The 27,911-nt window shown below is 40.2% G+C and overlaps 1 protein-coding gene across 3 annotated transcripts in view; it reads left to right on the top strand.

The window, feature by feature from the left end:
- The window catches only part of LOC139966100 (extended synaptotagmin-2-like), a 57,550-nt gene that overhangs the window by 16,741 nt on the left and 12,898 nt on the right, over window positions 1-27,911 (top strand). For 2 of the 3 annotated variants that reach the window (XM_071968801.1, XM_071968803.1), the window contains exons 9-20: window positions 361-460; window positions 3,233-3,303; window positions 4,095-4,180; window positions 5,004-5,052; window positions 7,451-7,540; window positions 8,931-9,017; window positions 17,135-17,167; window positions 20,755-20,829; window positions 21,417-21,503; window positions 22,402-22,551; window positions 24,703-24,759; window positions 25,006-25,220. In XM_071968801.1, the coding sequence (XP_071824902.1) occupies window positions 361-460; window positions 3,233-3,303; window positions 4,095-4,180; window positions 5,004-5,052; window positions 7,451-7,540; window positions 8,931-9,017; window positions 17,135-17,167; window positions 20,755-20,829; window positions 21,417-21,503; window positions 22,402-22,551; window positions 24,703-24,759; window positions 25,006-25,220 (1,100 nt within the window). The remainder of the gene's footprint in view (window positions 1-360; window positions 461-3,232; window positions 3,304-4,094; window positions 4,181-5,003; window positions 5,053-7,450; window positions 7,541-8,930; window positions 9,018-17,134; window positions 17,168-20,754; window positions 20,830-21,416; window positions 21,504-22,401; window positions 22,552-24,702; window positions 24,760-25,005; window positions 25,221-27,911) is intronic. The other variant, XM_071968802.1, reaches the window with a different exon arrangement.

The raw sequence follows: 27,911 nt of genomic DNA on the forward strand, positions 1-27,911 counted from the left end.
GATCATTCAGGGCTGATTTGGAAAGCATGATCACTTTGGGTGGTTGGATGGGTGATTTCAAAGAGGAGGGGGGCGGGAGGTGTAGTACAGTAGTAACATTTTTGGAGAATTGGGTGCTGGAAAGCAAAGGAGAAGCAAAATGCACTGGTCATTCTCACTGCAGTGTTTTTTTTTTTTTTAATATTTACTTTGTTGCCAGTAGAACTTACAGGTAGTCTGAAGTATCTTGTAAGCAAATAGGCTAAGTCACTCTTTTTTTTTTATGATAAGAGCTAATTTGTTATTATTACGCTTGCTGTTCTGTGCATGTGCAATTTAAAGTTAGCAAATTTGTAATGACTTCTTTCATTCCTCTCTTAGGGTGTTCTGCACATCAGTGTCCTTGAAGCCAAAAACTTAGTCAGGAAAGACATTGGTCTCTTGAAGAAGGGTAAATCCGATCCTTATGCTGTGGTTTCAGGTTAGTATTCAAACTGTTCAATACCATATAAAATACAAATAAATACAAATTAATTGCAACAAAATACAATGCAATAAAATACAAAACAATAAAATACAAATAAATTACAATAAGATACAAATAAATTGCAAAAAATACAATACAATAAAATACAAATAAATTACAATAAGATACAAATAAATTACAAAAAATACAATACAAATAAATACAAATTAATTGCAACAAAATACAATGCAATAAAATACAAAACAATAAAATACAAATAAATTACAATAAGATACAAATAAATTACAATAAGATACAAATAAATTACAAAAAATACAATACAAATAAAATACAAATAAATTACAACAAAATACAATGCAATAAAATATAATACAAATCAAATAACTTACAATAAAATACAAATAACTTACAATAAGATACAATACAAATAAATTACAAAAAATACAATATACAATTAAATCCCCCCCCCCCTCATAAATACAATGCAATACAATGATTTGTTACAAATGTTGCTTAATCCAACAGATGGTTACTGGAATGTAAATAATGAAAATCCACTGTTAAATATTAATGATCTATATCTGGTTGAAATTATTGGAAAGAGCTGTAAGGCCTTGAGGAGGTTTTCACTAGGTAAAAAGTTACCCTTCACTAGATAGCTGATAAGTTCAGTTTTCCATACCGAGACCATGAAGTATTTAGCAGCGAGAGCTCAAAAGTTTTAGTCAGTAGAATCCAAAACTTTTCACTCACCGGTAAATTGATTTCATACTCAAATCTTTGAAGATATGAAGTAGTTTAAGGTTGCCTCATCTTTCCCATTTTATGTACCACATGTACTTCATAAATCCATTTAAAAATCTAAGCTACAAAAACATTATTTTGTAAAATATCTCAGTTCTCCAAATTTGGGTGGTTTTCTGGGTAAAATCCAGTGGATTTTGTTAATTACCAGTAGAAAAAAAAAGGCACTGGCAATTTTCTGTCAGTAGACAATAAGAACTCAAAATCATGGTAAAGTCTATTAACAATAGTCAGTCCAAGAGTGAGCATGATATCAGTATCTAACATAAGCCCTGTATAACTGCTTATTATCACCCAAGTATTATTAAACTACTCTCAAAAGCCTTGTACAGTAACTGATATACAGCATGTTGTAATTCAGTAAAATGCCAGCACTTAGAACTTGATTTGTAGCCAGTAGAGTTTTAAACACTGTCATGTTGAGCATGTGGTTAAAGTTGTCTGAAATTTCTTGGCCTGTATCTAAAGGAATGTCTCAATTCTGGAGAGTTCTTGAAAGCACTCATTCCGATTCTATTGAATGTGCATTCCAAAACGAAACACATCAGACAAGCTGTCATATAACAATCAACCTCAATAAATTACTTCAGTAGACTTTGCTGAGAGTAAACATATTAACTTTGAGTGAGCATGATATCAGTATCTAACATAAGCCCTGTATTACTGCTTATTATCACGCAAGTATTATTAAACTACTTTCAAAAGCCTTGTACAGTAACTGATATACAGTATCTTGTAATTCAGTTAAATGCCAGCACTTGATTTGTAGCCAGTAGAGTTGTAAACACTGGCATGTTGAGCATGTGGTTAAAGTTGACTGAAATTTCTTGGCCTGTATCTAAAGGAATGTCTCAATTCTGGAGAGTTCCTGAAAACACTCACTCATTCCGATTCTATTGAATGTGCATTCCAAAGTCATGAAAATACATAAGTTAATCATTGGAAAGTTACATATATTCTTGACAATGTGAAGCCAGATATGGAGTCAAGCAGTCAGCTCAAAATGAGAACTTTCTATTCTTCTTCATAATTCCTGTCAGTACTAGATATGGTATGCACAAGAGATACAATTGTGTGAGAATCACTTCTAAGTACACACCACGAATTTGAAACAACGAAACACATCAGACAAGCTGTCACATTAACAATCAACCTCAATAAATTACTTTAGTAGACTTTGCTGAGAGTAAACATATTTACTTCGCTCCTCACTTACCTGTCTCCCCACAACATAAGCCCTCTCATTCTACCTTGTCTAGAATGAACTAGTAACCTTTTTACACTGTGCACCCTCTATGACCGGACCCCTCCGGTCAATGCCCTTCCTTCTCATTGTACCATCCAGAGAGTCCACATCTTTCATTTTTGCATGGATTTATATTCTAATTACTTCAATGGTAATGATTTCCTAGGATATTTGTTTGGCATTTGCTGTATTTGTATTATATTACATGTTTCACTCTTTAAGCGTTAGTGTGGGTTTGGTACACAGTTTCACCAGTCTTTGATGAGTATTAATCAAAATAAGATTGCAATATTCAAACTAAGACACTATTCAAGAGCTTTTCTCCAACTGACGGCGAACAGAGAAAGTAATTAAAAATTGATTCTCAACATATTATTGACCATACTTGCAAATGGGAGGATCTATTTATTCTAGAAAACTAAGAAAATCTTGAATAATGTTCTGGTTATTTGATATGGAAGCATGATGAGTCTTGTTGTGGGATTTTTTATAATTGCATGACTTTGATAAATATACCAAACTCAACTCAAAATCTTTCTTTAAATGAGACATTGTAATAAATTCTTTCTGGACCTTCTGTATCACTTTTGTCTATTCCCTCTCTCTAATCCCACTAATCCTACTAATCCCTGTAGTTTACCCTTTATAGATATCCCCATTTGTAGGATTGTCTTACAAGGTTGAAACAATTCTCACTTATATATTTTATTTCACAGTTGGTCAGCAAACATTCAAGACTAAAGTTATAGATAATACTATCTCACCTACCTGGAATCAACACTTTGAGGTATTTCAATTTATCATTTTGATAAAAGCCTTTGTCAACATGCGTATCAGTTTATACTATGTAGGCAAGGTTTTGGGCTTATTTCAATTTGAAATTGTTGCCAATTCCTCTGTCAACTCAGTCTCTGTGTTTTGATTCCTTTAGATTGAGGTTGGTCGGGAAGGAAGGGGATATTGAAATCTTAGGAGGTCAAAGTTCATTCTAGGTAGACATAAGAGATTCTATAAATTCTTGTTAATACATTAACTCTGATAGCCATACTTGGATTGACTTTTACACTTAGTGTGTGAATCCACTGTAGTGTGTGCACTTTTGCCTCAATTGGCAAGTAGCCCACTGGGAGTATTGTCACTCTGGTTTAAGGGTAGGGAACTATTGTTTGGAGTTCAAAAGTCTTTGTCATTTATAATGGACATCACCTGTTGTAAAGGGAAGTATGGGTGTGAATGATGACGAGATGGGGGCATTGTGGGAGGGGAGGGAGGGGGGGCATTGAATATGCATTTTTAATGGCTTCAGATATGGCTTCAGAAATATTTTGATAAACTGTTTTCAAGTGAAAAATAGCTTTCAATAAGTGTGGTCTTTACTTAATCAATATTGATGCTTATCAGTGAAACCATAATTACTTCGAAAGGAAAAAAAATGCAGATCAGTTTGAAAAAAAAATGTGAGGTTTGGAGCTCGATACACAAAAGGCTTTGAATGGACTATAGTACAATATGACTTCCTTCAAAGGTTAAGGTTATTGCTTAGTCTATGCTTCAAGTTATGATATTCATTCTACACAGGCTATAGTCTTTGAAGTATTCGGTCAATCTATCGATGTGGATTTGTTTGATGAAGATAGATCTGACAAAGACGATCCTCTCGGCAGGTAAGCGTCTAAAATATTAATTACACCTCAAAATATTAATAATATATGAAAACTATCCTCCGTGTATTAAAGGTCAACAGTTTTATGATAAAATAATTATTTTTACTATGATTCAGATATTTTAAGAATGGAATTTTGACAGATAAGACAGTGAAAATTGAACTTTTATGAAAAAGATTTGATTTCTCAGAACTTATCCTGAACACAGAGCCAAGTTTGCCAACAAAAGTTTGGAAAATTAAAAATAAATATGATTCTGTCAAAGATGATATACATGACAGAGAGAGAGAAGTGTTTTCAAAACATAAACCTGAAAAATAAAAATTTAAAACAAAGATTTAAGATACAAAATAGTTGTTGTTTATTTAAACTCGAATTTATTTCTTGGTCCAACACAAAATAGGAAATTGTGCAAAAGCATAGTAAGTTCTTGTAAACTTATCCCACCATGCTTCAATTTTGTTGAATATAGATTTATATTTTCTGTGAAGGTGATCCAATCTATTCTTGTGATATTGCCGAATCAAATCAACGTCACAACAATCACATCAGAAACATGTGCCATTATGAAAGGAATTCATTTATCTCTCTATACAGTATGTCCTATAAAGCTGACCTGCATTGCCTACGTCACTAAAACCCGGTGTAATTTGAAAGTATCAACTTTCCGAAATTTCGACGTTACCGTGACAGCTTTCACAGCTCTGCCTCTGTTTTGATGAATTTGAGTGATATATTATCATATTTTTTTACTAATCCTGACCATTCATAGTGAGTTTAATCAGATTGTCAAGCAGCGATTTTTATTGGTTTCTTTCTCTAGTCTCAGTCTAGATATTTTCCACTTATCCAAGTTGGGCCAGTTGGATTCGGTGAGATACAAAACTATCGGCTCTCATTTGCAGTGTGTCTGTCTTCGTCCTATTCTATTTTGTCTTTTCCTTCCGTCACCATTCTGTCATGCTACAATGTCCAGCACGTTAATCTAACTTGGAAACTTTTGATGGTTGCTTGCACCGGCTTTTATTTTTTAATTTCATTTTATGGTTTTTGTTTGTCTGTATGTTTATATCCTTGTTTATTTTCTTAGGTAAAACTGCAAATATTATTTTTCTTGCTCTCTTGCAAGCTTGAGTTGGATCTCTTTTCTTACTGCATGAAAAGCATGTGAATGATTTTGTTCTTACAGGAAGTTAAAATTTAATCTTTCAATGATGCCTCAAGGCATTGAATTTGAAAGACTCATTAATAGATAAAACTATCAAAAATAAAATAAAAAAGAACTTATAACTTGTTTCATTATGGTTCCTATTTAAATATCTGCCAAGGCTGTTGGATGTTTTGTTAAAACATAGTTGCCAAGACTGAAGTGAACACTAGCATCTCATCAAAACAAGATACAGTACCTGTTTCTTTTACAATTCACTGGAACTGGTTTTGTCATCATTGAGTACTTTATACTGCATGCACATACAGTCAAAGTGGGATACTTGCTTGCATATCAAAGTCAGATGAGTGGAGGAGGGTTGTGGGCTGGGGGGGGGGGGGGGGGCGGGGGGTAACAAAGTGGTTGGATGGGTGTTGTGATGGAAGTTGTGAGTTCATTAAATAGAAGAAGTGTACAGTATCTGTGCTGCTCACCAGGATTATCCTTAATATACAATACTATACATATCAGCATGCATCATTTTATTTCAAAAAAAGTTTCAAACAAACATTTTCATACTTGTTGTTGTTAAGCAAAGCATTCATATCTACCATTTGAACCATTAGTCTACCGTAAGAAGTAATATCGAATCAAAATGTAATATTCACTTGAAGAAAATTTCAGGAAGGAATTCATGTGAGAAACTGAAAAAGCAACTTGTATGTATGTTAAGGATGTGTGCCTTAATAATTGTTTGTTTGAATTTTGTTTCAAGTTTGAGAGGGCTTTTATCCTTTTTAAAGATATTAGTTGCATATAATACAAAGAAGTGACCAGGACTTGAAATTAATTGCTGAATAGTGTAATGTGCATTGCATTGCTTTTTTTTACTTTAATAATAGATAGTCTTGCTAGATATGAATGTTGCAATAATAACTAGATTTGAAGAGTTTACCATTCCCTCTTCAGCCCCCTTCTACAAGAGCTGAATGAAGTGTTATCTATCTGTTGGAGGTACCTTTCACCAAACTAGCAGCTCGCGTAACGAGAAAATAAAACAGAAACTAACAGAAGCTAAAGATTTTTAGACAGCGAAGGATGCAAAGTAGAAATAGATGTCTGTTTTGCGCTCTCTAGCGTTTTAATTGGATGCTTGCTGCAGTAACTCTTAATTCACTTTTTTCTACTTCAGTATTCTTAGTATGAAGCTGCTACTTTACCTATTATTCAGACTTATACTAACATTTATAAACTGCTAGTAGTACCCTGGAGGGATATCACATTCTGATAGGGCGAATGGGGCGGGGGGGGGGAGGAGGCAGGGAAGAGGCTACATTCTCAAGGAATGGGAGGGAAACTGCTGCAAGTAATTGCATTTCACATGAAATAATTAGGCTTGAAAGATGTCTGAAATATAGACGTACAAGGCATGTTAAAAGCTAGAAGAGGTAGTGGAGATCATACCCAACATTGAGGTGGTTAAGATTAACGATGGTCGGGGAATCACTTTGCTTCCAAGAATGAGAGATGTAGACGGAGCCTTGAAACAGATGCAAGGGTTTGACACTTTATCATGTGTGAAAAAGTTTGTGTTAGATTTGTGTTGGTGGGTACATGTGCACAGTTTTCGAGCTAACAACATTTGTAAACTGAACATGGTCTCACTTTGAGAAGAAAACATGGCACATATAAATTATTAGAGGTATGATAATTGTAGAATTCCATCCAGACCCTATTGTCCAGATGCTATAGCCTGGTTTGAAGATTTATGGACACAGTTTAATCTTTGCAAACATTTTTCATTTGACAACATTGACATCTTCAATTTTTTTTTTCAAGATATGAATATCATATTATTATTATTTCTTTTTAAATATATCACTTGCATACACTCCTTTTAGGAGTATAGTCAACCATTCATACAAAAAGATTTTATCAGAAATGACACAAAAATTTGTAACTTCGATATGAAAGTTGTACCTTAATCATTGAAAGACACAATATGAACAATAAACAAAATGAGTTTATTCCTTGTGTTTTTTAATTGTTCTTACCTGAACACAGCAGCACAATGACTCAGTTTAAGAATCAACATGTTTTCTTTCTATTTTTTCCTCATCTAGTGGCTGCCCCTCGAGGATATTGAACATGGCGATCTCCACCTCCATCTCAACTGGCAGGTCTTGAGTGATCAAAGAAGTGACCTCATGCAGGTAAATGACCTCACAAATGACCTCATGCAGGTAATTGACCCATGCAGGAAATGACCTCATGCAGGTAAATTACCTCATGCAGGTAAAAGAACTCATGCAGGTAAATTACCTCACACAGGTTAATGAACTCATGTCGGTAAACCAAACAGAAAGGAGGGTATCCACGGGGTAGATGAAGCCATTTTATAGAATTCTGAACTTTAAATAAACAAAATCATCGACAGAAACGACTAAAAGAAAAAAAATCAGAGGATTTTTCAAATTTAAGATGGACTATAACACTATTACAAAACACTACAAAACAACACTTGACCATTGGCATATATGTATCTGATTTATGGGTAGAGAGAAAGTAACATTTGAAACATACCAAAAATTGTTTAACAGTATACATTTAACTCAAGGGTGTAGGAACCGGGGGGGGGGGGCTGGGGGGTGCCAGCCCCCCCCAGTGAAAAATGTGAAGGGGCGGAAGTATCATTCCGCCCCCCCGCTTCGCAAGTCAGAAAACCCCTTTTTCATTTCCAAATGAGAAAAAAATCTCATTTGGAGCACCAAATTGCATCTAAGGCCAGGTGAAAATACAAAATTAAGTTTACAAAATGGAGTGGGTATTGAAGTGTGCTATATTGCACCAAATTGCATCTGAGGCCACCTGGAAATGCTCCAAAGGGGAGGGGGACACCCTCCCCCTTAGACCCCCCTGGCCGGCCATCAGTCTTCATCCCCCCACTCAAAAGTACCTTCCTACGCCACTGATTTAACTAGAACATTACCTTCAGTCTCAGTCATAGCAGATATCTATGTCTTACAGTTGAAACTAAGCTGCACGTTAAACCCCCACCCCTCCAACCAGGAATTTTGTAATACATATCAAAACTTTGCAGCATTGGTGAGCAGATAAAAAGCGGTAAATTACATTTTCTACAAAACAAAACAAAATTGTATTTTAATTTTTTTATACAACTCTCATTTTAGTTGTAAACAATAAAAACGACAACCAACATGTATCATCTTGCTTTGTAAACACAAAAATAATTCAAATACATATAATCCCATGCAATGGGAAAGTATATCTTTTAGTAATGTTCAATGTTAATCCCCAATAAGTTAACCCAAGGCTCCCGATATCGGTCCCAATCATTTTTCATATTAGATCTAAAAACGAATTTCTGTAAGCTAAAGTAACTTTTCAAAAAGTCAAGCAACCCAAAAACAGATTTTCCACAAGTTGACGAGAAAACTACTGTACGGTCAGTATTGATAGCAACCAATTAGATTTATGCTTCTATTTCTCCAGTGAGTTCTACTGCAGACTTAGCAGACAGGGATTCAATCTATTTTCAGGGATTTTAGTAATTGATGTTCTTTCCTTTTTATCTCCAATCAGGAGTCCTCGGTAGATGAATGTGTAACAGAATCACCATTCTCTTCAGCTGTTTTGGTTGTCACTCTCGATTCCGCCAAGGACTTACCGGTAAGACAAAAATAACCAAAAAAACTTACTTTCCATTTCACTTAAGTGGATTTAAAAACTTGATATGTCAATGTTCACTTTTCATCTTGCTGTGGCCTCATTAAATTTATATTTTTGATGAAAATGTTATTACCGTATATTCAAATATGGGCAATTAGTGAGAAAGGTGATGTGACAAGTGTCACAAGTTGTTTATTTTGTCATTTTGTACAGCAACCTTTATGTCTTACTTTATGGCTTGTTCATGTCTTATGTCATAGATATCATGTCTTAGTCATGTTCTTAGTTGTGTACTAATGTCTTATTTATGTACTTTATGTCTTATGCTATCCTGATGAAAGCATGAATGAATGTCAGTTACTACTTAAACTACTATTATTATTGCTAAACTACAAGTAGTTTTATAACTGTCATGTTGCTTGCCCTACTGGCATTGTTGCATAGACCTTCACGTCTAGCATTGCTTGTACAACCACTGTACAAATACAACAGGAATGTTCCTATTTGAACCCAAGGAGAGGGGGGGGGTAGGGGGTGGTCCTTCAGGGAAAATGCCTGTTAACAAAAGAACAGTAGGGAGAACAATGTTTTGAAAAGAATGTTTATCTTTGACGAAGGGATATGGGTGCTATGGGGAGTTTATGTTGCGTTGACTGTACTTTAGCCATTTACTAATGTAATCGCTGAAAGAATACTTACCATAAATAGAGAGAAGAGGAGGAGAGGCAGAAAATGAACAAAAATGAGGGTGGGAGGGGATTGCCAGGAAGTTCTAAAGAGAGGAGAGAGGGTGAGTTTATCAGCTAGGGGGATAGGGAGGGGAAGGCTGTAAAAGTCAAAACAGAGGAGTAAGGTTATTCTTATGGTGAGGAGTGGACTTTGGTGAAGAAGAAAAGGAAAAATGACATAACATAAATGACAAGCAAGGACCCAAATGAAAAGCATTAATTTAATAAGAACAAGCAAGAACTTAATGTTTGATTTTAATTGCTCTTTATCTTATTAGAAGACCTACTTTGAACATGTAGAGGAAATTGTAATTTCCACATGTAAAAGAAATTTCAACTTGTGCAAAAAGGAGTTGCAAATTAAAGCCTCTTCTCTAGTTGCTTTTTTTTTACCAAAAATATAATATTTAAGGTGGAAGATGAGAAGGTTATAAGGATGCATTGAGAAGTAACCTAAATACTGTTATTGTTAACTACTTCTAGTCCTGTTGAGTTGATTTTCATATTGTACTCCTATTTCGGGAACTATTGTAATTGCTACGTCATCAAGGTCATTACTCCAACTACTGCTATTTGTACTAGACTGTTTACTTTGACAGACACTCCTGCCAGTTACCATCCCAAATAGTTTTTAAGCAAAGATAAATACCAGTTTGTACGTAACCATAGATAAGTACCAATTTACTTCGCTCCTCGCTTACCTGTCTCCTCACAACCTTAGCACCTCATTCTACCGTGCCTATAAAGTCCTGGTAAATAAATAACACTGTGCGCCCTCTATGACCGGACCCCCCTTCCGGTCCCTCCTCCTTTTTCATTCTACCATTCCAAGTGCCTACACGCATATTTTTCTTGTGGATAGTTTCCTTGGAAAAGTGTCTTGGTTTTCTTCGACGATCGCCGGAAGTTTTTTAGCTTCGGATCTTTAGAAGTTTGACAGTCCTTTCCTGACCGATAAGTATCCTTTTTGTCAAAGAGGGAGGGTTTTGGGGACTGTTTTCGTAGTGCGTTTCCTCCTCGGGTTGGTTTGCGGCGGGGTTAGCAGTTCCGCGAAACTGCCTAGGTTCCCGCCCTATTCCTCCCCACGCTAAAGCGTGTTGTTGTTATTGTGTTTTCTTAGCTTGTTTACTAGCTTTCTTCCCCCCCAATTAGTTTCTCTTGTCCCCCTTTTGGGGATTCATATTGCTCACTTATATTCACTCTTTTTCGTATGTATTTCTCGCTCTCTCATTTTTGTTTCAGCTCGCATTTTCATGTTAGGCCACCCCGTAGCGTTACCTTGTTTACCGTTGCTAGGTTACGCTACGCTCCACCTAAGCCTAATTCCCTCCCTAGTTCTCCCTTCTTACGTTAAGCTTCTATTGTTGTTCATTTATCACTAAGAAGTAATCTTCCTTAATCCGGTTATTCAGCATGTCACGCAATCCATTGAAGTGCATCAACTGCTCGATGTTTCGCCCAGGCAGAGCCTGGGACGAACACGACCTTTGTCCAAAATGCAGATCCTGCACTCGACGAGACCCCTGCCTGGTGTGTATTAAGTTTACACCAGCTCAGTGGCAGGACATCGACCTGTGGCTTGAGGGCTTACGTAGCAAGCTCCAGGGAAGGCTGGACTCGATCCCGAGCGCAATCGGGGCGCCGGAGGTTCCAGGAATAACGGGAGACAGAGAGGAGGAGGGAGTAGTAGAGAGAGAGGTGGAGGAGGAGAGTGGCCAGGAGAGGGCCGAAGGAGAGAAAGAGGTAGAGAGAGAGGAAAGAGAAAGAGAAAGAATTCCCCTAACGGCCCCGGCTACGTCCGGATCAGTTACGGCCAGAGGGAAGGGCAGGAGCAAAGGCAAGGCTCCTGCCAAGAAAAGACCTCCAAAGCAGAGGCACAGCTCGGCCGGGCTGGAGACTCCGTCTCAGTCCGGGCCGCAGCTAAACAGACCCACAGAGCGCGGCCCCCCGGCCGTGGGAGGCTCGGGTCCTAAAGAGAGAGCAACCGAGGGGACGCGGAGACGGAGCCGGTCCCGTTCCAGGGAGCCGGACAGGGAGCCGGAGAGGCGGGTTCCGACGGAGATCCCGGCCCGAGAAAGTAGGGAGAGAGAGTCCTCCCGCCGACCCAGAAGGGAGAGATCGGGGTCGCATACAAGATCCCCAAGACGTAGAGAGAGGAAGAGATACTCTCCAATCTCCGACGAGTCCTCGGACTCTTCCGACGATGGATACAGAAGATCCAAGAGGAAGCGCCGGTCCATGAGACGGCGTCAGGAAGAGGAACCAGCTTGGCTTTCCAAACTCACCGGCCTGCTACGGCCCCTGCTGGAGCAAAGGACGTCCACGGTAGCCGACGTGGCACCGGGCCCTACCAGCCCCGTATCGACCATGGCCCCGCAACCGGCCCCGGACCCGGACGCTCTGGATTGCAGAGCGTCGGTGAATCTTTCCGGCTTGGAGGACGAAGGGGAGCCCATAGATCCAGATCCTCTCGACTACGATCCTATGGAGGACAGCTTTGGTCACAATTACGAACCGGAGGAAGCACCCGTGACAGGAGGAGCCCTCCCACAGGAGCTAATAACACGGGCGGCAGACATATTCAGATGACACCTGGGGTTCGAGGAACCCGAGACGCAACCGCAGAAGGCGGGCCGGGTATCAAAATTGACGGCGACCGGCGAAGCGTCATATAAGCCCAAAACTACCATACCAGTAGACGCAACCTGTTATGACAGATTTGAGGCCATTGCCAATAAGACCAAGTGGACGGCCTTCCCGGCCAGGGCAGATAGAGCGGTCAGGGTACCTGACGAGGCCTGGAAGGATCTATTTAGATGCCCAACCATCCCCCAGGAGGCCAAGGAGAGATTAAAAGCCGAACAAGGGGCCTCATCCACACACGTGTTCAAGACCCCGGACCAGAGGAAGCTAGAAGAGCTTTTGGTAGAGGTGGACATGGCAGCCCGTTCGGGCATGAAGTTCGCATCGGTACTAATGCTATCAGCCGAAGTCCTCATGCGACACCATCAACAGCTCCCTGAGGACAGCAGCCAAGTATCCAGGGACGAAGCGGGCCAGCTCCTCCTGCTGCTGGGCCCCCTCGTCAGACTCGCGTACGATCAATTTGCAAGGGTCGCTACCAGGTCCGTAAAGGCCCGTAGACAAAACATCGTCTCCGCCATCCATTGGCCTTCGACGGAGGCGAAGGACAGAATGCTGGAACTACCAATCCTCGGGGAGGACCTTTTTGCGGGCTGCTTCCAAAAGAAACTGCAGGAAGAGGTGGCCCGAAGGGAGACTCTGGCCAAATCAGAATTCCGACCCCCACCTACCCAGAGAACCAGACCCTTCCGCCCGAGGGAGAGCAGAGCACCTAGGGGAACGAGAGCAGCACCCGCCAAATCTATGAGCAGAGGAGCTCTCAGAGGCCGAAGCCGGGGGGCAGCCTTCCGTCCGACCCGCCCCTGGGCCCCCAGAGGAGGCAGAGGCTCCACGTCGACCAGACGGGACAGTGACCGCTCCTCCAATCGACCAGCGTTCGCCGCCCAGCCCTAGGGGTGCCCACCTCACCGCGGCCATTCCGCCGGTGGGGGGGAGACTAACAAACTTCTCCCAGCAATGGGAATTTATTGGCGGGGACAAGTGGGTGTTGGACACAGTCAAACACGGGTACAAAATAGAATTCTCCTCCAGCCCACCTTTCGGGGGCGGAGGAAGGCAGACACTCACACCCACGGACCCCGTCAAACGCTTAGCCCTAGAAGGGGAAATTCTGGCCCTGCTGGCCAAGCAGGCAATTACAAGAGTTCCGGAAGAGACGGGACCACTCTTCCGGTCCTCCTTTTTTCTGACCAAAAAACGGGACGGCACCTGGCGTCCCATTCTAAACCTAAAACCCCTGAACACAAAACACATCAGACCAAAACACTTCCGTATGGAGACCTTAAACTTAATATTACCCCTACTCAGAAAGGGCATGTGGGCGGCGACCGTAGACTTACGGGACGCCTACCTGCACATCTTGATACACAAAGAACACCGACGATTCCTAGCGTTCCGGTACGCAGAACAAGACTACCAGTTCCGGGCGCTCCCATTCGGCCTAGCCACGGCTCCCAGAACCTTCACGAGAGTCGCGGGAGCAGTAGTCGCCTACCTCAGAAAAAGAGGGGTCACCCTCTACGTATATCTAGACGACTGGTTGGTAGTAGGGAACAGCCTATCGGAAGCAACCAACAACGTCCACAAAACGCTCCAGACCCTTCAAGAACTGGGCTGGATCGTGAACCAGAAGAAATCACGGCTATCACCCTCCCAGACGATCCAGTTCCTCGGGGCCATACTGGACTTCACCACCGGGGTAGCCCGACCCTCAGAAGAAAGAGTCGCGGCAGTCAAGGCGACCACACAACAGATCTTGGCACACCGGGGGTCACCAACGGGGACATGGCTCCGGGCCCTGGGACTCATGGCCAGCCTCGTCGATATAGTGAGACTGTGCAGGCTACACATGCGACCTCTGCAACTGCACCTGCTGAGGTCCGCAGACCCTACAGACCCAGACAAAACAACGCTCATCTACAGGTCAGAGGAGGTCACACAACACTTTCGATGGTGGCTCGACCCAAACAACTGGAGTTCAGGGGTACCCTTTGCGATACAGCTACCAATGACATCGATAACGACGGACGCGTCACTGTCCGGATGGGGAGCTCACTGGAGCAATCGCACAGCATGGGGGACGTGGTCCCAAACAGAAACATCTCTCCACATCAACATCCTGGAGATGATGGCGGTCAAAAGAGCCCTGGAAGCTTTCAACGACCACGTACAGGGAACGATAACCACAATCTTCACCGACAACACGACAGTGGTGGCCTACATCAATCGGCAGGGGGGCACCCGCTCAGAGAGACTGTGCCGACTCGCGTGGGAGGTGATAACAGCGGCCGAGGACTCCGGCACGATCCTACGGGCTTCCCACATCGCAGGCAAGCTCAACGTGATGGCGGACGCCCTATACAGGGGGCATATAGACCCCAACGAATGGTCTCTGGAACAGGAGACTTGCGACAGAATCTTTTCGATCTTCGGCAGGCCCACGATAGACCTGTTCGCAACACACAAGAACAACAAACTCCAGACCTTCTGTTCCAGACGATTCCACCCCCTGGCCTACCACACGGACGCAATGTCCCTCTCCTGGGACCACATGGATGCGTACATCTTCCCGCCGCTATGTATGATCGGACAAGTCCTCAGGAAAATTCGGAACTCCAAGGGCAGGTTCACACTAATAGCCCCGTTCTGGCCTCGCAGACCCTGGTTCGCCGAGATCCCCCAACTCCTCATGGACGTCCCAGTGAGTCTACCGGACAAGCCCCACCTACTGTCCCAGAGACAGGGAACTCTCTCGCACCCAGACATCAAGGGGTTACAATTAGTTGCCTGGAGGCTGTCCGGTCTTCCCTACGACAGAGAGGCTTTTCAGAAGCAGCTGCCGCGATGGCAGCCGACGCTAGAAGGGGAACAACCGCAGCGACTTACGATTCCCGTCTGCGGAAGTTCGACCAATGGTGCCGACCGAGACAGATACTGCTGCCTGCTGCCTCTGTGACACAGATAGCCGAGTTCCTCCTCTCACTCTTTGGAGAAGGGAAACAAGTCTCCACTATCAGGAATTACAGGTCGGCCATCGCTGCCATCCACCAGGGCTTCCCAGATGGCTCCACACTGAGCAATAACCCGTACATTGCACAACTCATCAAAGGCATGGCGAATCGTCGCCCACAGATCAGACGGCTGGCCCCCTCCTGGGGACTCTCAGCAGTGTTACATGCCCTGGCAGGACCACCATACGAACCAATGGCTAACGCCTCCCTGGCTGCCCTCACAAAAAAGACACTCTTCCTCGTCGCAGTTGCGTCAGCAAGAAGGAGGAGTTGCCTCCACGCCCTATCCACCAAGCAGAATCACATCAGATTTGAGGGCCACGGGGTGAGGATGGTTCCAGACCCGTCATTTATTGCAAAGAACCAGACCTTGACCTTCTTGCCAGGAGACATTTTCATCCCGGAAATTAAGACCATGTCATCAGTAGCCGAGGACAAACGATGGTGTCCAGTCAGGGCACTGAAGTGGTACCTGAACAAGACAGAGAAGTTAAGACAATCAACTTCTCTCTTCATCATACCACGACCACCCTACGCAGCGGCCTCCAAAGACACTCTATCCAGGTGGCTAGTAGAGATCATACGCCCGTTCACATCGGGGACCTCCCGACCAAGGGCTCACGACGTCAGAGGGGTCGCGGCCTCTACAGCCCTATTCGCCGGCATCCCGGTAGAGGACATACTCAAAGCAGCAGCGTGGAAAACTCCAACTACGTTCGTCGCCTGCTACTTGACCGACACTTTACACGCCGAAGCGGCATTTGGTAGCGCGGTGATGCGAGGTCCGGTGGGTAACAGGTCCCACCCCTCGGGCCTCCCACCATCGGGCAGTGCCACTCGGTGCTAAGGTTGTGAGGAGACAGGTAAGCGAGGAGCGAAGTAAATATTCCAAAACTTACTGGTTTGGATATTTACGAGTGACGAGCTTACCTGTCTCCATTCCCGCCGCCCTCCCCCGAGAGGGTGGTGGGACACAGCCGGACGGAGGAGCGGTCGCTCGACTTGACTCATGACTCCGAGCTTCACACCAGATAGACAGAACCACCATCCACCATAGAGCCATCGACTATGTCTATCGGTGAGTGTACCTATGTGTTTCCGTATGCGTTTGCGTACATAGTCTTCCACTTACGTTCTCACCTAAGTTGATCTAAGGGTAACAAGTGGCGGACCGTAAATCTTTAGGCTCCTTGTTAGTGTAAGGGGTAGTTCCGCCTGCAGGGTTCAGGAGAGTGTCCCCCCTTCCCGCTGCGCCGGGGAGGGTTACACTCCCCCCTGCTTAGAAGGCGTCAGTGATTTTTTTGTTAGGGGTTCACTTTGGGAAGTTAACTCGACGGGGGTCGTTGGGGGTGGCCAGACCTTGCCACCCCCACTCCCGTGTCCGTGAGGCCACTCTTTAGGAATGGTCTCATGAGAAAGGAGGAGGGACCGGAAGGGGGGTCCGGTCATAGAGGGCGCACAGTGTTATTTATTTACCAGGACTTTATAGGCACGGTAGAATGAGGTGCTAAGGTTGTGAGGAGACAGGTAAGCTCGTCACTCGTAAATATCCAAACCAGTAAGTTTTGGAATGTTTGTACGTAACCATGGATAAGTACCAGTTTCTACGTAACCATGGATAAGTACCAGTTTGTACGTAACCATGGATGTGCCAAACGTAACAGAAAACAACATATCCATTTACATTGTTCATTGTGTTAATACATAATGGAGAAACTTTTCTTTTTATGCACAGCTGGTACAGTATCAAGACATTGTCTATACTCTTGTATGTATCCCAAATTGAACATTCACCATGTCACTTATCAAATGCAGCAAGTATGTCAATATCATGATAGGGTCAATTATTGTTAATTCATGAAGTATTCACATCTCACATACTGTATCATATCCCATATTCACAGTTCTTTGCAAACAGGAATCTGTGGAACAAAGCTTGTTTGTGTTCATAAGCTGTCATTTTGATTTAATACTGCAAACAAACACGAGAGAGCAATCCAAGGAGTTGCATATATCATCTTCTTCATGGCTTTACTCTTGTCATCCTAATTTCGCTAAACAGAATGACATCCTCTCACACAGTTTGAACTTGAACGGACTTATGGTGTGTAGCAGTTTGCGGCACAACTTGCAGACAATTTAGGCCAAGTTCACCTTTGAAATAAAAAACCAAGTTTTTGGTTTCTTTACCCTTACCTATGACATCATCAGCCACACAGGCACAAGTTCACTTGGTCAGGCACCTACCCACCAAGTTTGATCTTGATCGGACTTACAGTGTAGGAGTTCCCAACACACTTTTTTTGTACAGTTTAGGGGAATTTTACCTTTGAGTTCAATTTACTTTTCACTCAGAACCAAAACAATTAAATCTGTCCTACTTTTAAACTCGTCTCATCATTCTCTACATGCTGACAAGCAGATTATGGCTGAAAAATGCAGGCACAATTTTACATGGTCAGGCACCTACTGTACACACCAAGTTTGAACTTGACCGGACTTAACTGTACGGTCTAGGAGGAGTTCGCATCACACACAAACTCGCACGCTCACACACTTCCTCAAATTACTGATATGGGGTGAAGTACAATATCTCATCCCTGTACATTACATGGAGGGAGATAAAATAATAAGCGCTGAAGATAAAGTTAGTTTTTGTGAGAAAAGATAAACAACCAGTTTCCTTTGAGGTATTTTTTCACAACATGTTATGCAGACACAATGTCAATAATACTCAAAAATACTCTCTTATAAATGAGACATGGTTGATTAGAAGTGCTAAAACTTCAATATTCAAAGCCTTACCTAATAAATGGCATGATCTTAACATCCTGTTTATACCATTCTTAGGTATATATAGTATAGTCATGCTTAAGTTGACATTGACAGTATTATAATGTAAAATGTTGCATTGTTTCAAAAGCCAAAGAATCATTGAAACTCCATCATAGGTAGTAATACATTTATCAAGCTAGAACCGCAACTCAGAATCATTACACTCTGTGGTTTGAAAATATTCATCCATTATAGAAGCGTTGGAACATGTTTGTTTGCAGTCAGGGTGTGACTAAACTGCATTCTGTAGTCCAATTCAAGCAGATGTTTGTACATAAAAAGGATACAGTAAAGATGAAAACTAATAGATGTTTTATGTGGGGGAGGGGGGTGGATTTGAGTGAGTAACATGAGGTTGAAAAACTTCTTGTGAAGCAGCATTCTCCATTAGCAGATCTTATACCCCCTCTCCAGTAGTGGGGAAGAATTTTATGCCCCCTCTCCATTAGAGGGGAAGATCTTATACCCTCTCTCCATTAGAGGGGAAGATCTTATACCCCCTCTCCATTAGATGGGAGATATTATAGACTTATATCCCCTCTCCATTAAAGGGGAAGATATTATACCCCCTCTCCATTAGAGGGGAAGATCTTATAGACTTATACCCCCTCTCCATTAGAGGTGAAGATCTTGCACCCCCTCTCCATTAGAGGGGAAGATCTTATAGATGTATTCCCCAATTTCCCCCTCTCCATTAAAGGGGAAGATCTTATCCCCCTCTCCATTAAAGGGGAAGATCTTATACCCCCTCTCCATTAAAGGGGAAGATCTTATACCCCCTCTCCATTAAAGGGGAAGATCTTGTTCCCCCTCTCCTTCAGAGGGGAAGATCTTATAGACTTATACCCCCTCTCCATTAAAGGGGAAGATCTTATCCCCCTCTCCATTAGAGGGGAAGATCTTATCCCCATCTCCATTAAAGGGGAAGATCTTATCCCCCTCTCCATTAAAGGGGAAGATCTTATACCCCCTCTCCATTAAAGGGGAAGATCTTATACCCCTCTCCATTAGAGGGGAAGATCTTGTTCCCCCTCTCCATTAGAGGGGAAGATCTTTTAGACTTATACCCCCTCTCCATTAAAGGGGAAGATCTTATACCCCTCTCCATTAGAGGGGAAGATCTTATAGCCCTCCAACACCAAAACCACTTTTCAAGAACAAATTCAGTTCGTTTGTGTTTGTGTGGATTTCAAATGCCTCCCGAGTAAAAGTTTGAACTTCAGGAGTTTGATTGAAACATTTAAAAAGATGCTATGTGAATCTCTTCTAGCTGGTACTCTTTGATAATCTCCTCAAGTCATAATTTGGAATATAACAATTTTTCATTGTTAAAAAAACAGGCCCATGCTTAAGCTTCTACACTAAATTGCTGCATTTCATGTGAATTTTAACATATCATTTGAAATTAAAATATGCATTTAGTAACTTTATATTTGTCACTGCCATTGGTGTTATTATAAATTTTGATAAATTCTGACGTACAGGTTGTATGTCCGTTCACTGCAATGGTGATATATATCGTTGCATTTTAACATCAACATATCATTTGGTACCATTTTCATATGGGGTTTTGTATCAATTGTGTAATTTTTGTTCTAAAACATCATCAATATGACAGAAAAATGGCATTTCAGTCCCTGCTTTGTTTACAAATGAAAAACATTTAAGATGTATTTGTAAGTTTTTGCAATAGAGTTTGAGAAATTAACACCACAAATGCAGTGGATGTTAGTCAATACCTAGTTTGCTTGGTTTTACTTAAATTTGCACAAAGCCTTAAAATCGTTAAATGTATCAACTGTCTCTATGGTAGGTTTATTCATTTCGTTTACAGATATGAATAATATATTGATGAAACGATCAGAATGGTCAGTTGGAATAGGCCACATTATATTTTAACTTTAAGATAACCAAGTTTCTTGTATTTAATAATTTTTGCTTTATCAAGATATTGTTGAGTCGAAATTGTCAGGAGGACTTCAAAACTTTAAGAGAGTGGTGGATAGTGGTTTTTAGTTGTACCATATAAATTGTAAAACATACAAATTATAAGTATACAGTAGTTATCGTATACCCAGCAGCTTGGTTATTAAACCTGGCTGTAAGCACAACTATAGTGCAGTTCAGTCACTGGAACACCGTTACAGCAAACTTCTTTTTTCTTATGACAAAAATTCAAAATGACTTAATTAGAATTCTAGGTATAAGGTAATGTTGAGTTTTGATTCCCTAATGGTTATTGCTGCCATTTACAGTTAATAAGGAACATTCTATCAAAGTCAGTTGTCATTGCAGATAGTTAACTACCCCAGTAGGTAGTGCTCTCAAAAACTGTCAATTGGGCTAAGACAATGCCTGAGAAAAGTAATTTAAGAACTTCTAGAGAATTTGATGTTGCAAGTTGAAGCTTTTTCAGTTTTTTCGGACATTGTGTGTGGGTCTCACAGGGGTCTTTTCAGTTGATTATCTTTGAGACAGATATTTTCATGTTCAAATGTTGTTTGTTTCTTTCTTTTACAGATTGGCCGTAAAGCTTCGGTCATGCCCAGCCCTTATTGTAAACTCTCTGTCGGTCAGACAAATTGGAAGAGCCAGGTAAATGTAAATATTAATGTAAATTGATAATCAACATTAAATAAAATATAATGATCCTTGCATACAAGAGAAGTACCTCCTCCACAAAGAAGAAGAAGTCCCCATGGGTAAGGATTTATGTAAAAAAAAAATTGTAATAATAAATAATAAAAATATTTTTAATTCAGTTAAAAACTTTGCAAATGAATGTTAAAATAGGCGGAGATTCATATCGAACTATTCTTGTGTTACATGTTCTTTTTGCAGAAATAATTATGTTTCTATAGTCTTATGATAATTTATTTGGATAGGAATCTAATATGACAAACTATGATAAGAGGAGATGCCATTAATGATCAGTAATAGCACATTGTAATCGATTTATATTTCAGTGTTCGTGACAAAGTAGCTTGTTATGTTCATATGTTTATCTCATAGCTTAATTGCATTGGAAGCCATAGTCTCTAGCAAGCCGAACTTAGGCGAAAGACTGTGTCATTAGAACTTAATAGTCCAAGAAACTTCATGTGTGACTGAGTAACTATGAGTACACTCATTGTCTAACTAGATTATCTTTTCTGATCTTGTTCTGTATTCTCTCTTTACAGATTCAGAATGCAAATAATGCTCCAGTCTGGGAAGAGATGTTTCATTTCTTTGTTCAGAAACCACAGATACAAGCTCTAGATATAGAGGTGAAATGTTTTCCATATTCTATAGAAAGAGAAATACTTACTTCAAACCCAAATATGAATTTATATTTTGGATTAAGTTTCAGTAGCTCAGTTTATATGCTGTAAGGATGATTTGATAAATTAGGGCTCCAATTAGGGCTCCAATTTGTGAGAGTCCTGTTCCCTGTTTAGCCTCTGTATCAGTAAGACATTTTCTTCTGTGTAATACTTAACAAAGCAACAAAGGCAAAAGCCAAAATATGTTTAATCAGAACAGATACATTATTACTGAAAGCTGTTAATTATAAACCCTCATAAATTGCTATTTTGGCAAAAGCAAAGGTCAAGTTGCTTGTGGGATTCTGCACATCTCCCTGGCAGCTGGTTTGGTTTATTGACACAGTAAGACCCAACAAACAGAGCATGTGAATCTGTTAGTTTATTGGTAGGGAGTAAAGTCAACAGGTCAGGGGTCATTAAACTGCTTCACATACTCTCATTGTGTACATTAGTGACAACTGAGGAGATTATAACATTAAAACTCATTGTCATTACAAATTGGTCGACCTCGGTAATGTGCACAGGATTTCAAAGTTGACGGGGTAGGTGGTGGTGGGGGTGGCGGGCAATTCTAGATTCCCCATGGCTGATTTAGGTAGTGTCATGATACATATAAGGGCATCCTGGGACCAGGTGGGGTGGTTTAAATCTCCCCCAACCGAGTGATTTATGCCCAGCTCAAAATGGAAGTGGCGGAATGCCCTAACCACGTCCTTTGTGCATGCTGCTGGTTGACTTGACTCTCCAAACCTGTCTCACCATTTGGTAATTTGATGACCAGAAGTGTGTGTTTAAATTGTGTCACCCCAGCAAACTGCTTGTGTGCCATTTCAACCCCAGGGTTTTCTTTATTTATCAGGTCTTTGATGGTAAGAAGGACATTGCGATTGGGAATTTGTCTGTCCCAATTAAGAGGCTGATTGACCAACCAGGAATGAACTTGGAACAACCCTTCAAGTTGAATAACTCTGGACCACACAGCCAATTGATCCTCAAACTCTGTCTCAGGGTGAGTGCATTATACTGCATATTCAGTGTATAAAGCTCATGGTGCTGCATATTCAGTGTTTGAAGTAGAAACACACTGTAAGAAATCAAACTCTGTCTCAGGGTGAGTGCATTGTACTGCATATTCAGTGTATAAAGCTCAGGGTGCTGCATATTCAGTATTTGAAGTAGAAACACACTGTAAGAAATCAAACTCTGTCTCAGGGTGAGTGCATTGAACTGCATATTCAGTGTATAAAGCTCAGGGTGAGTGCATTTACTGCATATTCAGTGTAATAAGCTCAGGATGCTGCATATTCTGTGTATGAATTAGAACCACATATTAAGGAATCATACTGAACCCTATCTATGATAGAACTACCTATGACACAACCTCCATGTCCATGTGTATCATGTGCTTTGATAACTGAACTGAACGGTGAGTTGAAAGTAGTGTTACTTAATCTAGTGAAACACAGACCACCTTATATACAAGGTAAGTAATGGACTAAGGCTTGGCATAGATGCACATTCCTGTTGGCTGATGGAACCATATTACATACAGATGAATCAAGTTTAGGTATTACATCAACGTGTAACAGACAGATGAAACAAGTTGAGGTTTTACATAACCATATAATACACAGATGAAACAAGGTTAGGTATTACACAACCATATAATAGACACATGAAACAAGCTTAGCTATTACATAACCTACAATACACAGATAAAACAAGGTTAGGCATTATCTATCCATATAATAGACAGATGAAACAAGGTTAGGTGTTACATATCCATATAATACTCAGATGAAACAAGCTTAGCTACTACATAACCATATAACAGATAGATGAAACAAGGTTCGGTATTACATAACCATATAACAGACAGATGGAACAATGTTAGGTATTACATAACCATATACACATGAAACAAGGTTAGGCATTATCTATCCATATAATAGACATATGAAACAAGGTTAGGTGTTACATATCCATATAATACTCAGATGAAACAATGTTAGGTATTACATAACCATATAATAGAAGATGAAACAAGGTTCGGTATTACATAACCATATAATACACAGATAAAACAAGGTTATGTATTACATAACCATATAACACACAGATGAAACAAGCTTAGCTACTACATAACCATATAACAGATAGATGAAGCAAGGTTCGGTATTACATAACCATATAACAGACAGATGGAACAAGCTTAGCTATTACATAATTATAACCATACAGTGTTCTTATTCCCATCACATATCTATGGTATACACTGTACAACAGTTGCTATTAAGTTAAATATCCATCATGTTGCCCCATTGAAAGTGGTTTCATAGCATTTGCCAGAAAATGCTGACAAAGACCTAGCTTCTTCCCCCTATTTTCGGTCATATCAATTCTTGCTTTATTGGCATCACCACAGGGATGTAAGTCTTTCGTATTTTTACGGAAATCCGTTTTTTTTTTAATTCCAATAAAGTTCCACAAAATTGTACAAATATCAAAGACACAACGCGTCAAAAATGCCTGGCCTGTTGCAGCAAGCTAACTTCAATTTTCACTCATCGATCAACCAAAATACCATTTCGTGTTACACATCGCATTGCACTGTACAACATTGTGTGTGCCATGTGAACATATTTGCGTACGTGCGAACTTCAAATCGCTATAGCTCATTTCTGTCGTTGAAAGACCTTGCCTAATTCACGTTGATTCGTAACTGCTGGTGCTCGACATAAGTTTCGGAATTAACGCTTGTGATATTTGTGAGCGGCTAAATCTACGGGATACGCATATGATAGTCGATATTCATGATCGCTTTCAAATGAGAGACTGTTTTTTATTCCGGATTTCGCTGCGACGTATTCGTTACTTGGAGCTAGCCTAACATAACGATAGTGTGTAAGTAGTCAGAACTAGTGGTAGGATGTGTTAGCGCTAATACTTTTGAGCTAGCCTAACATAACGATAGTGCGTAAGTATTCAGAGCTAGGAGGAGGATGTGTTAAAACGGCATTCCCCCGGTTTCTCCGAATAGTTTTCCGTTTTTTGGGGGGGGCTGCACTTACATCCCTATCACCAGGAGTGTACGACTAACTGCATCTTTTCCTTTGTTATGACCTGCTCTGATTGGATTCTTGTTTCATTTTATCGACAGGCTTTGAAACCGACAACCAGTATTGTGGCAACAGAAACTGACCTAAAGGAGCTACTGGTATGGATCTTAAGATATTAATTGATTGAGATATAGAGGCTGATAATTATCACTTTTGACTCATTCAAGCATGGAAACATCTCTGTTTCAGGCCCTATAGAAATTGAGACTGAATTATGAAGCTTGCAAAATCTGTATTTCTATCCCAAGTTAGCTATGCAACACTTTGAAATGAGGAAACAATTTAAAATTTAAGTTCTAATTTAAAAATTTTTAATTTGTTTTTAATACTATCCCTTAATTTAGCTTTCAGAGGAACCCAGTACAGATAAAACAACGGAGACGCCTCCTGAGAAAGCTTTGATTGAAGAGGCAGGGAGTGAACACAAGGAGGAAGATGTTACATCATCATCATCATCTCCAGTCCGTAACACTCAGACACCCCCTGTGAATGGTATCAATTCCCCTCCCACACCAACTGGAACAGAGCTCAGGAAACGAGTAACTGACAAATCCAACAGGTTTGATGCAACTGTTTATGCACAGAATACTTAATACTTCTCATTCTGTATAAACACAGTAACGCTGAGTAGCATCAAATATATTAGTAGCTTGCCTGTAGAAGCATTTATACCATTGGTAGCAGTCTGTCACTCTTTGCTTTTAAGATGCGGGTCCAAAATTGTCACGGTGATGGGCTGGTAAGGCAATGCCCGCTGCTTGTGACTGTGATTTGGTTAGAAGCAATCCTTGATAGCATTGGTATTGAATACAGCACTGGCCACTGAAACGAATTTGACATAAATGGACCAGGGATGGTCACTAAATGATCTTGTGGGCCTCACGAAAAAGTTTGTACCCACAAGACTCAAGGATGTACCTTACCCTGTAAAATGGGAATCTTGAATAATAAATAGAAGATCAGATACTTCTATGTGTGCATTGTCCATCTGTTGAAGTATATGCTTTATAGGCTACATTAACTCCCCAAAGAACCTCACAGGCTGCAGAAGTTTTTACACAATCCCATACATTGTACTGTATATAGTTGCAGTAATGCAACAAGTCACCATATGCTTCCATAGTAGTACTTGGTTGTCTGTCATAATCATACTCCACCTTTCACCAGATTCATTTCTCTGGCAGTGTTTCATATGAGATATCATTCACTCTGTCATCATAAATGGCACAATTTAGCCTTTAGTAAACCTAAATACTTTGACAGACAATAATTGGCTTCATCCCAGACTCACATATGCAAAGTAGACTATTATTTGTTTTCTATTATTATTATTAAAAGTTTATTTTAAGAGAGTACTAATTTAGCCAGAGCTAATCTCTAACAAAATGCAAACTAAATAAATAATACCAAAATATCTAATAAAACTCAAATAGATCAAAATTTAAAACTTTATTAAATACATGAAAGTTCAAGCTAAAAAAGTTGTAAATTGATTTTGCACAGTAGCTGTGAAAATGTGGTTAGGTTTAGAATCCTAGGGTTTATGTTGATTGGAATGGAAAATCTTCAGGTCCAAATTGCATCCGCAAAGCATTTTAGCCAAGGTGAAACGAATGAAGTTTTAGCTTTGCTGATATTTTGTGAATGCATCTATCACCATGACAATGGAGTTGATATTATCTTGGTGTTTTTCCTAACGATGTTTAAATCATTTGTGCACAATGGAATTCTAAATACAGAGAACATTGACAGCAAAAGCAAGCTTTCAGAAATGTATGACATAAAGGATGGTGAATCAAAAATGATAAGAGTAGGAAAGAGCAGCTTTGAAGAACATCTGGCATGATGACATCATAGATGACATCATAGATGACATCATTAGATGACATACATGACATCATAGATGACATTAGATGACATCATTAGATGACATCATAGATGACATCATTAGATGACATCATTAGATGACATCATAGATGACATCATAGATGGCTTCCTGTGATCAGGTTTCTGAAGGAAAGAAGAGTTTTGCCAGCCAAAATAGTTAACCCTTCAATTAATCCTATCTGGAATTAAGAAGAAAGTATATTGAGATGGACTTTTCAACTAACAATGTGGAATATTTTTTCTCGTCTTGCATTGCTTGCTCTCAAAACACCACTGTTTGCTGATAATCCTAAGGGTGTGTGTTAGCTGTATTCATCGTTATCATGCTATGCAACGTGATTTAAGCTGCTTTAATTACATTTATACAACCATGCATAGAATTCTTCTGTATACAGCACCTTCTTCTATTTTGGTATTATATCATAAAAAAAATATATGATCTATATACTGGTTCTGTGTGCCTTCTTTTCTGCCTCACCAAATTCCTCACTAAATGCTCTCTTCTGCTTTGGTATGTTCAGTTCTATTAATTAACAGCCTCCTTTGTGTGTTTGAAAGCATCATTGTTCTTTGTATGTATCATTCCTGTTGCTCAGATGTCATTTTATTAATTGCTTTAACTGTCATGTACTGTATCTATGATATGCTGTCATTTTGCAATAATTCTGCTTTAAACCAACCATCGTTTCTGTTCAATGTTTGCCAAGTAGACAAGTAAAATCGAATTGATATTCAAGAAATTCAATTAAAACTGTCTATCACTTTGATCTCAATTGCTTGGGAATGTTTATCAAATAATTTTAAGACAAATTCATGAGTTTTATCACTGAGGAGTGAAAAAACAGAAGTGTTTATAAAATAGTTATCACTGGTAGAGTGGGATTGCAGTGTTCAAGTTGGAGATATTATTGTAGGCATTTGAAACACTACATTTTTGCTTGTGCTCATGTTTTAACAAGCACATAAATGTTTCTCGAGAGCATTTTGTTTTAGAACATTGTGTTTTATAGTATTATTCAGAAAACCATTATTGTATACTTACATGATGGAAAAGCAATAAATTTATCATCTGTTCTGATAAAATAAGTATTTTTGAGAAACCTCATTACAGTTTGTGAGATGGTGAAATTGATCATCTCTGTAGATGTCACTGAATATTTATAAACGGATTAATTTTGTTTACTTACTAATCACGACTGTGATCAGACACTGTCAAAGCCACTGTTGCAATGACATGACCTTTACCTGACTTTTACCTAGATGTGTCAAGATTCAAATAATCATTTTCTATCATATTCTATTCTTGTAGTAGTTGGAATCATTCCATGAACAACCAACTGGAATGATAAAACACCAAAGCATT

The sequence above is a fragment of the Apostichopus japonicus genome, chromosome 4 (assembly GCF_037975245.1).
Source record: "Apostichopus japonicus isolate 1M-3 chromosome 4, ASM3797524v1, whole genome shotgun sequence".
NCBI classification, from domain to species: domain Eukaryota; kingdom Metazoa; phylum Echinodermata; class Holothuroidea; order Aspidochirotida; family Stichopodidae; genus Apostichopus; species Apostichopus japonicus.